Consider the following 12,241-nt stretch of genomic DNA (forward strand, 5'->3'; position numbering starts at 1 on the left):
GATATATTTTGGTGTTTATTTGATTATTGTTTCACTGCCTTTTATTTATTACGTTTCCACAGTTTTTTCCTCATACTTTATTAACATTTTGTACATGGTACCGCAAGGTACATTAATAATACAAGTACATGTTAAAAGGATGACACAAAAAGCCAGACAGAGGGCTTGTTTCCAGTTTCAGTTTGTTTTATAATAAACAATCAAACTGAGCATTTTTTGCCTGCCTATTTGTTTGGTGGAAACTTGATCATGAAGTTGATAAAAAAAAATTGTGCCGATGTAGCTAGCTATTTTTGCCATGTTGCTTGTAGTGTAGCTTGCTACATGTCTCTGGGGATAGCTATTGTTTTAGTTGAGCTATATTTAAATCGAGAGTAACTGGTAGTGTAGCTTACTACATTTTCCAAGTAGCTTGCCCATCACATAATCCGCGAGCCACAGTAAACAAACGCGAGCCACAGTTAGGGTGACCAGGTGTCCCGCTTTTGGTTGTACTGCACAGCCATTTGACCTAATGTCCTGCGTCCTGCATATTGAGAGGATGTTCCTCTTTTCGAAGCAAAAAAAAACATGGGTCTAAAAGCCCCTCCCTACAGTAAACCTAGCAACCCGCCTCTTGTCCACACACATTGCTCTGCTCGTTTTATCATTTCTCTCACGGAGATAAAACTGGGAACTAGGTTACTCTGCTTGTGATGCTACCTCATATCGCAGATCTGATTGGTTAGGTAGTAATTTAGGATATTTAAAATGTCTCCCAATGTTAAATAAAGGTTTATTGCACTTTGAAACGGTTTCCTTGCATTATTATGCTATTATCATTATATCAAAAAAATAAATGCTCTCAAAACCGCAATAATATCACTATTATCGCAATAATTTCTGGGACAATTAATCGCCCAGTAAAATGTGTTCATGACAGGCCTAGACAGCAGGTCACCAGCAGATGAAGTGGTGACATCATCTGAAAGCTGGGAATCTGTAGATACATTTGAGATGCAGCCCACAGCGCTGTGTCACCTTTTTCTAGACATACATCTGTGATAAACGTTGTGTTTTGGTTAGGTGCCCATTACAATTGAGAAAGTTCAGAGTGTATAAATGGTCAGAACATTATGATCGAAGCGTATGATGGCGTTATGTCTCAGCAATTGTTGCAGCAAGTTTGGGGTTGATCCATTTGTTACAAATTTGGTGCAAAATGTAACCATTTTTGACCACTCTGATACCAAATCACATTTGTACGGTATGCAAAGAACTGCATGGTTCTTGGCCAAAACTGCATTGGATTACCATAAAGTGGGCATGTATGTAAAGAGAAGACCCCAATTTTCATTCAGATGTCTTGAGGTGGAAGGTTAAGGGACCCCTTTTGGAAATGACCATGGCAGTTTTTTCCTCGCCAACATTTCGCCGAACTTTGGAGCATTATTTAGCACCTGGCAAGCTAGCATGACATGTTCGGAACAAATTAATGTTTAGTTTCATATGATCCCAATCCCAGTATCTTCACTCTTCAGCTTTAAAAATGAACCCACCACAATCTCTGAAAGACGGGCCTCAGAGGGTTAACCATGAATGTACACAACACTCACACTTACCTCATTACTAAACTTAATTTATTTTGAAAACATCGTTCAATCTGAAAACAGACCTGGCCTATTTGGTTCATATGTTTTTTCGGCTGAAGGATTCATCAGTAGGCTGTTAACCCTTTCACTACCACACTACAGAAGGTTAACCTTTCACTACCACACTACAGACGGTTAACCTTCTGTAGTGAAAGGGCTAACCCTTTGTTGTGTGGCAGTGAAAGGGTTAACCTGTATTGTCGCAGTGAAAGGGTTAACCATTTGGTAGTGTAGCAGTGAAAGGATTAAGTGATTTATTATTGGTTCTTGACTATCAAGTGGTTAATTTCCTTTAACCTTTAATACTAACTGCTTCTGCTTGTATGTTTATTGTACAATGTTTTTTAATTATCAAAATTTACTATAGCCCATTACCGTTCATTCTCCCCCTTTCTTTTTCACTGAGTTTTCATTTTGATGACAAATTAGAGAGTAAGTAAAGAGCTGCTGTGTGCTCGTCTCTCCTGAAGCAGTGTGAGTGTGTGCTGTGTGTTTTGCATCTGTCTGGTCTGATGCTCCTGTCATAACCTTGTGGACCCAGAACACACCTCTGACCGACTCCTCCTGTACCGACTCCTCCTTAGGGCTGGGCGATATGGCCTAAAAATTAAATCCCCCATTATTATTTTTTAAATCCGATTTACGATTTTAATCGATTTTTTTCTCTTGAGAGAAAAACGTTGTTTTTATTTTACACAAAACCAAGATGAATGTCCCTATTGGGATTGAAGTGCAAACCTAACTTTCACCAATCTTCACTTAAAAAAAATTATAATATATATATATAATATAAAATGTTACTCTTGATCAAACAAAGATGAATGTCCCTATTGGGATTAATAGTGCAATAACTAGCTTTTTCATCATACTTCACTTAAAACAAATTAAAGGTGCCTCTTGATCATCCAACAAGAATGAATTTCCCTATTGGGATTAATAAAGTGCAAATCGAACTTTCACCAAACATCACTTTTTGTAAAATAAAAGGTGACTCTTTAAAAAAAATCGATTATCGATAAAAAAAATTCAAAATCGTCCTAAATCATTAACCCTTTCTCCGCCGATGACGTGTTAAGACGTCATTCCTCGCCATGCTTAATCTGCCAATGACGTTTTACAGCGTCTTTGAGATCAATATTTCAAATTTCTGTCATGGTATTCATATTTCACCCACGGATCCTTGACTGGTGCTGTAGGACTCCGCTCAACTCTCCAGTAGGGATGCCCCGATCACGTTTTTTGCCACCGATCACCGATCGTCGTGAGCCATATCGGCCGATACCGATCTGATACCGATCGTTTTTGATTAAAAAAAATATAAATTCTTTTATATAATTTTTTTTTTAATAAATATATATATTATATAATTAGACTTGTACTTGTATTATCTGCGAGACATCGCCACCACGCAACAAGCTCCACTGTCTGTGTGTACTCGAGTAGCCTCCAGCTACGGCCAGGATTCTCCGGAGCTGCAGCTGGACCCTATACTCGAGTAGCCTGCAGCTACGGCCAGGATTCTCCGGAGCTGCAGCTGGACCCTATTGATCACATTCAACAACATGCCCTCAGCTCGAATACGCATCGAATGAGTGTTATAAAACATTATCAGGAGCTATCTGTGGCTACTGCTGGCCGGCTATATAACGTTGATACAGCGCCTCAGTGCACTATTTAGTTCAGTGGGACATTTCGTTTTGAACAGTGAGCTGTTGATGTCAGGAGCTATCAGTAGCTGGCCGGCTAGATATCGTTCGGTTAGACAATGCCTCATCATGTATTTGACTGGAAGTGAATGGTTGACTGGGTCATTTTGTAACGGTAGCTAACGTTAGCTCAGGGAGACTCGTCCCGTCCCACTAGACTAGACTAGACCCGTGTTTACATGCGTGCGGGAGGTGCTGGAGGGAGGAGCAGACGCCGCAGCACTGTGTGCAGCTACCGGTGTCTGAGACAGAACTCAGCGAGTGAGATCGGTTTTGACGATCGGCGAAAATAAAGCATTATCACCGATCACCGATCGCATATTTATACTGATTATCGGCCGATAACGATCGGTGGCCGATCGATCGGGGCATCCCTACTCTCCAGCGCTTCAATGCTGCCACCGGGTGGCCGATCGGCGAGTTGCCAAACCGGAAGTGGGGCCGGAAGTGCTTGGTGTCACCCCTATTCCGTCCGCCACTCGCTGTCGCTCGCGGGACTCCATCTGGACACACTGGATAATCGATCCGTTGCCATAACTCGATAAACAACATTATTTGGACATATAGTATTATACAACCCGGAAATGGTTCGCCTAGATCAACATCCCATAATAGCGATCTTTTTGCTCCAGTATCATCCCCCATCGCTACGAGGAAGCTGCGGTGAGTTTCAGCGTTTTTGATTATTATTATCCATACAAACTGCTATGATCAATATATCACCCATACTACATGAAACATTTAACGTCGGTCATTGCATTATAAACGACCCCCCCTCCCCCTCCGGTCACCAGCAGATGATGAGTCATGACGTTTAGGACCTTGTACAATTGACATTTTTAATCTGGCGTCAATCGCTATCAAACTGCATTTGATGATCTAATATATGCATAAATTACTATAACTCACGTTCTATGAAATACTGCAGAAAACGATAAAAACATATTTATACTCTAGACCGTATTTTTGTATGAATGTGTGAATGAAAAAGTTAAACGTTCCTACACCCTGAACAATAGCTAATCGATGTTGAATGGGCCATAGTAATGTCAATTTAGCAATACAATTTAAAAAGTTATAGCCCTGCAAAGTAGGTGAACATCTCCATAGACAAATAGCGCTGGCAGAGAATGGTTTAGGATGATCAAAGTGGTGGCAGAGAATGCGTTAATATAAGTCCACATATCTAGGAAACAATGCTAAACACTGAAAAAGGCCATTTATAAGATAGTTCCCCTTTAATTTGAATTAATTGATAATATCGATTAATCGCCCAGCCCTACTCCTCCTGTACTGACTCCTCCTGTACCGACTCCTCCTGTACAGACTCCTCCTGTACCGACTCCATGCTCATGTGACTGGGGGGGGGGGGGGGGGGGGGGTGAATAGCCAAGAGCAAAGGGAGGATGGCCTGTAGTAAATTATTTTCCCCAGTTCAGTCCCAGGACATTGTCTTCTTGCATGTTCAATGAAGATGGAATTGAAAAGATTTGTGTTGGTGTGATGAATGGCTCCACCTGGTGCTATGTTGACCCAATTACATCCGCTACATTTTGACATAAAGGACCATACCAGTATAATTTTGGCTTCTCGTCATTACTAGAGATTAGCCCCTGTCTTTATCAATTTTGTGTTTCTAGGTGTATAAGGTGTGTGTTTTAGCTGATATCAGCCTACCTTATTAAACGCCATTCACACTGCCATTGATGTTGAAAAGGGGTGGGAAATACTTGAAAGTTGTCTGAATGTTGCTACTGTAGGCATAACTCCGCCTTCTGAAAACCACTATCGTTTTTTTTATTTTCGCTACATGTGCCACATGACAAACGTCCTCATTCAGTTGGGTGCGCTTGTTATTAACCCCTGGTTGCTTGTAGTAGAGTAATACAGTAACATTAATGAAAATAAATAATAGTGATTTTCACAAGCGTAAATGACCTACTATGCCTAGCGACTTTCAAGTTTCATGGAGCATATTTTCAACATCAATGGCAGTGTGAAAGGTAGGCTGAGATCTACCAAAACATACTGTATTTATGACAATCTCTGGTAATTAGACTTGTATGGTCCTTTACATTTTCGCTCTATACAGTCATTGAATGGAAAAGCATAAAGAGGGGGGCAAGAGATCTAAGGGATGAAACGATACCACACCCCTCTGTGCATTTCTCATTAGGGGTGGGAATCACCAGGGACCTTGGCGATTGACATCCCAAGCCTGCCCGCTTTTCTTGGATCCTCCAATCACAGCTGTTGCTTAGCAACAGATATTGCGATGTATTACCTTTTTTCAATTGCAAATGATGTCCCCAATAGAAAACTTTAACATCTGCAATAAATATATATATACATCATCTCTTTTATCTAATAAGATGACTCATGTTCAATTGCTTAGCAACAGTTGTGATTGGAGGATCAAGAAAAGAGGGTGGGGCTTGAGATAGGTGAATTGTTAGGGCTACGATTCAATTTATTAAACTATTCTCTTTGCATCACACAATTAAAGTTTCAGTCCCATTCAATTTTAATCATTTTACACCTGTGCACTGCTTAATATCTCTTTTTAAGAATTGTTACACTTCATGGTTCAAAACTGATTTCAGCTATTTGTCTGAGGATTTAAAGTGACCCACAATGCCCGGAAAAATAGCACATTAAAAACTGGAATTGGACAATCGATGATTGATTTTTGCACATTGACGCAGGAAACGGAACAAGTGATTTCCATGATTATTACGTGAATGGATGATTTCTCCCACCTCTATTTCTCATACTCCCATCTCATAACATTCCCTGTTTGATGTTTTGTCTAGTTATTCATTAGTGAATAACTAATGTGTGGAATCCTCTTCTCCTACCATTTCCACAAGTAAACTTGTTATGGCTGAACTGCATCGGCATGAAGCTGAAAGACTTTAGACTTGACGGACGCTTCCTTATCAGTCATATAATGGAACATTTGGTCGCTGGCTTTCTGTTCAGTTCGAGTTTTCATCCACAGGATCACAGTATATATTTTTTTGCCTCGTCCATAAGTTGGTGTTTTCGTATTTTGGTACAAAACCACTGCAATACGTCATCAAATATTGTTCTGACCAATAATAATGACAAATGGGATTTTTTTTCTTTTTTATCCACTTTTTCTCCTTATTTTCAATTTTTCTCCCATCCCAATTTCGTGTTTCCAATTCTCCCCTCCCCTGTCTTGAACGTTGCTCGCATATGCCCCCCACTGGTCGATTGTAGGGAGGATAGAAGCCTTGCATCACGTGTCCCCTCCGGTACACGAGGAGGCAGCCTGTCGCATCTTTTCACCTGCCAGCGCGGACTCTCATTGGCGAGGTGTAACGTGTGGGAGGCTCACACTACCCTCGCCATTTCCTGTCTCTGCTGTGCAGGCGGCCTGAATACTTTATATAACAAACATTTGTTGTCGAAAGTATTCACGCGTGCAGGCATCCCCCAACCGACCTGTAGGAGTCGCTGACCACAACGTCCAGATTACCACCCATCGACTTCCACCCGCTGGCTCTGCCAATTGAGCCAGTATGACGGCCGGCCCAAGCCGGAGGCAATGCTGACACCCGGATTTGAGACCGGAGTCTCTTGCATTGGTGACGAGCGCAATCTCCACTGCGCCACCCAGCCGCCCTACAAATGGGATTTTTAAAGGCAGGTTTTGCTTTAAGCTGTGGTCTCTCTACTCTGAACATGTTGCTTTTCCTCTGTGGTGTCAGGCGGACAATCGCAAGCGGTATAAGGAGGAGGACAACGACCATCTGGACGACCAGAGGGCAGCGGACCTGGCCTGGAGCAAACACAAGCTGCTTAACGAGTCCATCATTGTAGCACTGTTCCAGGGTCAGTTCAAGTCCACCGTCCAGTGTCTCACCTGCCACCGCAAGTCACGCACCTTTGAGACCTTCATGTATCTGTCTCTGCCCTTGGCCTCAACTAGCAAGTGTTCCCTGCAGGTCAGTCTGGCAGTGTGTACAGTACACACACACACGCGCGCGCACACACACACACACACACACACACACACACACACACACACACACACACACACACACACACACACACACACACACACACACACACACACACACACACACACACACACACCATCACACAAGAGTTTGGGCTACGTTTCCATATCAAATTGATTCAGGACTATGGCTATAACTGATGCATGCTATGAGCACCAGGGCATTGTATTTGTCTGTGTGTTACAGGACTGTCTGAAGCTGTTCTCCAAGGAGGAGAAGCTGACGGACAACAACAAGGTGTTTTGCAGACACTGCAAAGCCCACCGGGACTCCACTAAGAAGCTGGAGATCTGGAAGGTTCCTCCCATCCTCCTCGTTCACTTAAAACGGTACGTTGAAAAATGAGACCCGAACAAGGAAAGAATGACGGCTCATTCTCTCAGAGAACAAGAGAAACCGCTAAGATGTTGCCTTGTGCTTTTCTCCAGGGTATTCCTCTGATCAAAACAAATAGCTCCATGACCAAACATGCGTCACTTCTCACATGTGTTTTCGTGACAAAGCGTAGAGTTGGAGACCAGACAGACTCATCTGGGACTCCACAACTACTTCAAGATCCACGATTACAAGACCGAAAGTTGTGTCGTGTTTGTTTTGTTCATGTTCATTGATTTTTACATTTTACAGTTGAACAAGCAACATGCTTCTACCTTTTTAGTCCTGTCTGTATGCTGTGTATACGAGGGGTCGACCAATATATCTGCTGATGTTGGCTGTTTAATGAAAACTATTTTCTTTATATTAGTTGATCACTGGTGTATAATATGGCACCCACATTTCTGCTTTGGGATCAATAAAGTGTCTTTCTAGCTCATCCCGTCTCATCCAACTCGTCTGTCTTCCTCGACTTGTTTGTTTTGTTATATTGACCCTGTGGGTTGTTTCACGTGTCGCTCATGCAGCTTCTCCTACGAAGGCCGCTGGAAGCAGAAGCTGCAGACGTCAGTGGATTTCCCTCTGGACAGTCTGGATCTGCTTCAGTATGTCATTGGACCCAGGCAGACTCTCAAGAGATACAATCTATATGGAGTTTCTGTAAGTAGCTGCCTCTATGTGGGATAGGCCTGTGGCGATGCTTTAATAAGCCACTGAATAAAGATTAGATGACTGAAATAGTGCTACAGCTCAAGGTTTCTACAGTTTTACCCAATACAAGTGATCAGAGAGACTGAATGAATGAACATGTCAATTTAAAAAGTGTATATACCAAAAGGTGTAAATACCAAAAGCTCTTGCTCTCCTATTTTCCAAAACAACGCAATGTGTTCTTTTTGAAGTTACCCGCCCACTTCACAAAGCAGGAATCATTGGGGTTTAGGCTACAAATAAATAACTATATGAATAATGGCTCTGTTTTAATGGTGAATACCCTACATATTAGGGGTGGGAATCACCAGAGTCCCCACGATATATTATCACAATACTAGAGACACAATATTGTAACATCATGATATTGCGATCTATTATGATTTATAACTTTTTTTCAACTGCAAATTATGTCCCCAATAGAAAACTTTTACATCTGCAATACAAATATATATACATCATCTGTTTTATCTAATAAGATAACGTTTTCAGTCTGTTCACCTCATTCCAATCATTTTGATTGCAGAAAAATGGGATTATTAAGCCCAAAATTCTAAATATTGGCATGCAATATATTGCTATACTAAACTCGGGTTGCTAAGCCTGAGTCACCTATACAACGAGGTACAACTTATACCAATATTCTTCTGTTGGTATTCACTCTCGTTTTGAGTTGCTTGGTGGATTGGATGATTGCGCTCTCCCACACCAATAATTGGTATTATTAATTAAAGGGGAGGAATAATCGACCAAAAATAACGTTTCTAAATATGTATGGGAAACACTGCTGATGGTTAAGATAAGATTCTGAATATGTGGCGACGACCAGCTAAGACATCTTCCCCTCCTCTCTCCTCTCCACGAGCAGAACCACTATGGGGGCCTGGATGGAGGCCACTACACGGCTTACTGTAAGAATAACAACAAACAGCGCTGGTTCAAGTTTGACGACCACGAGGTGTCTGAAATCTCCACCTCATCCGTTAAGTCGTCTGCTGCCTACATCCTGTTCTACTCCACCCTGTGACGGCACCAGGACTTTTGGGACACCAGTGGACACACCATAGCAGTGCAGCAATGCTAAAGACTGCTTCACAGTTCGGAGGACCTGTTACAGATGGTTGCAGGGCTAGACGTGTGCGTGTGTGAATAAGCATGGGTGAACACTGGCCAGCGAGATGGTCAGTGCTTGAGTGAATGTTTGTACATATGAGATCCAGTCTGCCTTCTAGAGAGAGAGAGGGAGAGAGAAGTGCAGGCACCGTGCAACGCTTCAGCTAGTAGAGGATTCCTTAGCTGTTAAAACATGCCGTCTATTCATATTGCCGACAGTCTAGAGACCAGACCCACAGCAGTCAGACCAATCTCCATGCGTAATATGCCTACCGGGTCTAACTGATGCTCCTATTGCTTTCGACTTAGATACCGTGATGGTTCTGTTTTAAACACCTGTTCAGATGCTCTTACTGTTTCACTCTCTGTTAACAGGCTTTAGCTTTTTGCAGAACTAACCTTCTGAGTCCCTGAACTGTGACTACATCAGGGTTGAACAGGGCGTCATATGTACATACATACCAATTGCTGATATTGCACATTCAACGTGTATATATATAGGAAGGTAAGGTGTTTATTTGTAAAGTGACCAAATTATTTTTTATCTTTTTTTCCTTTTCTTCTTTTTTTTTTGGTTGAGGCAGCCATCACGGTACCACCAATACTATGATGACAAACTGTTTGCCTTTGGGGTGTTCTCTCTTGAGCCTCCTCTTGACATGGCTGTTGTGAATGTGCTTTAAAGGGGTGTGCAGGAAGCTACTGAGTGGCGTACTGATTGTACACCCTCACTGGGGAGAGATCTGAGCTCTATTCTAGCTTGTTCATATTAGCCACATCTACAACACGATGCACTTACACAATATGCAACCGTTTTGTTTGATTACAACATGTTGTTTGAAGCAGACCTTAGGTTAGGGCTGGGATGTGGACCAAAATATGAATGTACGCTGTCATGAATCCATGCAAAGGTGTGGATTTCTACCACCAGAAATGGTCAAATGATACATTGTATTTTCTTTGCAGTAGTATTATAAAGATTTTGAGATCCAATTAATCAGCTTGGTCAGTCATTTTGAACACAGTTGGCACTTCGGCAGTGTTCGCGGGCGGGAAGCCGGTGGGGTATGATTCCTGGTCGTTGTTCAGCAGGGAGGGGATCTGGGGGAGATATGGTGAACCTCTGTGCACGTTATGCTCTCCCAGTGAAACTAGCTGTCAGGTGGAAAGTAGCGGCTGGAGGCATGTGACTGGGAAGAGAATTGCCATAAGAACTAAATTGGGGGATGGGAGCAAATGATAAAAGACAATAAAATGATTTAAAAAATATAGCCTTTTGAATGAAAAAAGCACTGACAATTGTATTACAAAAACAAGACATCAAAAAGATGTCAAATTACACTGTAATCTGCCCTGGAAAAACTCAGTTACACCATAAAAAATAAGGAGAATATTGTGATATCATATTTTGTCCTCCATACTACCCGCCCTACCTTAGATAATCACTAAGGATGGTTCTCCCTTGACATCAAAATGTAATACAGTCTCTGACAACAAAGCTATTCTGTTTCACTTACTGTACAAACAGAACTCCCCCTGTTCTTAAGACTGGGCTGCATTTTGTTCTCTATATAATCACATTTGGCCAAGTACATGAATGTGCAGTCTCTCTTCCACCAACGTGAGGGAAACTTATCAGGGGAAATATATCAGTTGACAACCTTTTAAGAGCTTGAGCAACATTTGAAGCTGGGTTAAAGATGACTCATTGGGCATATTTCCTAGATTGTCTTATCTATGATGCTGGGGTTGAGTTATAGGCTATCAATTTATATTCTGGTATCTTCTATGGGTTGGTCTTTGATCTGGTTTTAAATTGTAACCTTCAGTTGTGACCTGGCAGAAAGGGTTGTCACCAGGAAGTGACCTGAGCTAGTCACTAGTCACATTTTGAAAGTCAACCTTCTTAGGAGAACGACACGAGCAAGCACAAAGCACACTGATATGCCCCAAGAGAGACGAAAGATTTCAAGTGACAAGATATATGACTCGACTTTTGAGTATTTCCTTGTCTAGCATGAGATCATAATGCATTTCTTTTCTTGTATATGTTGATTTCATTTCTTAATGCTCTGAAGACTTGTTTCAGATATAACAATTATATTAACCTCAAACATCTCATGAGACTATACCTATTTATTAAACCTGCTTCAAATTGAGGATGTGGTCTGTTTTCTTTTTATGTGTTGTGTGAACGAACTATTGGCCTCTGTTCAGTTAGACAGAAAGGACTGATCAGTCGGAAGTCTGTCAGAATTAACTTTAATTTAGATCGTCCATGCCGTGTGGGCAAGCAATATTACAGTGCAAACACATTGACATGAAATGACAATACAACTTCAATGTACAGGAAGGGTCTTTCCTAAGTTATTGTAGTAATTTCCTTCAGTACAGCTAAGCTTCCATCGAATTGTGATGGGCAGGAGCATGAGTTTTTGTGTGGGAACATGCATGAGACTGAAAGTTTGACTTAGAACACAACGGCCACTGGACTGTTTATCCAAATACCTGGTCCTGGTCCTAACTAGAATTAAAAGACCACTTTCTAGTTCCTAATCTGATTATAGCCTTTGCCATGGTAACACATTGACCTTGAGAATGAGTTGAGGCCCCATATAGGCCCATCTGGGTCTCTTGCTTCTACTTAGCACCTTTG

At 41.7% G+C, this 12,241-nt stretch overlaps 1 protein-coding gene across 3 annotated transcripts in view; it reads left to right on the forward strand.

The window, feature by feature from the left end:
• usp8 (ubiquitin specific peptidase 8) overlaps positions 1–11,744 on the forward strand; it is a 36,074-nt gene extending 24,330 nt beyond the window's left edge. For all 3 annotated transcript variants that reach the window (XM_084337384.1, XM_084337383.1, XM_084337385.1), the window contains 4 exons: positions 7,075–7,311; positions 7,573–7,715; positions 8,289–8,421; positions 9,341–11,744. In XM_084337384.1, the coding sequence (XP_084193510.1) occupies positions 7,075–7,311; positions 7,573–7,715; positions 8,289–8,421; positions 9,341–9,499 (672 nt within the window). In that variant the 3' untranslated portion in view covers positions 9,500–11,744. The remainder of the gene's footprint in view (positions 1–7,074; positions 7,312–7,572; positions 7,716–8,288; positions 8,422–9,340) is intronic.
• The last annotated feature ends 497 nt before the right edge of the window (positions 11,745–12,241 follow it).

Source organism: Notolepis coatsorum (genome assembly GCF_963971535.1).
Source record: "Notolepis coatsorum genome assembly, chromosome: 20".
Lineage (NCBI taxonomy): Eukaryota > Metazoa > Chordata > Actinopteri > Aulopiformes > Paralepididae > Notolepis > Notolepis coatsorum.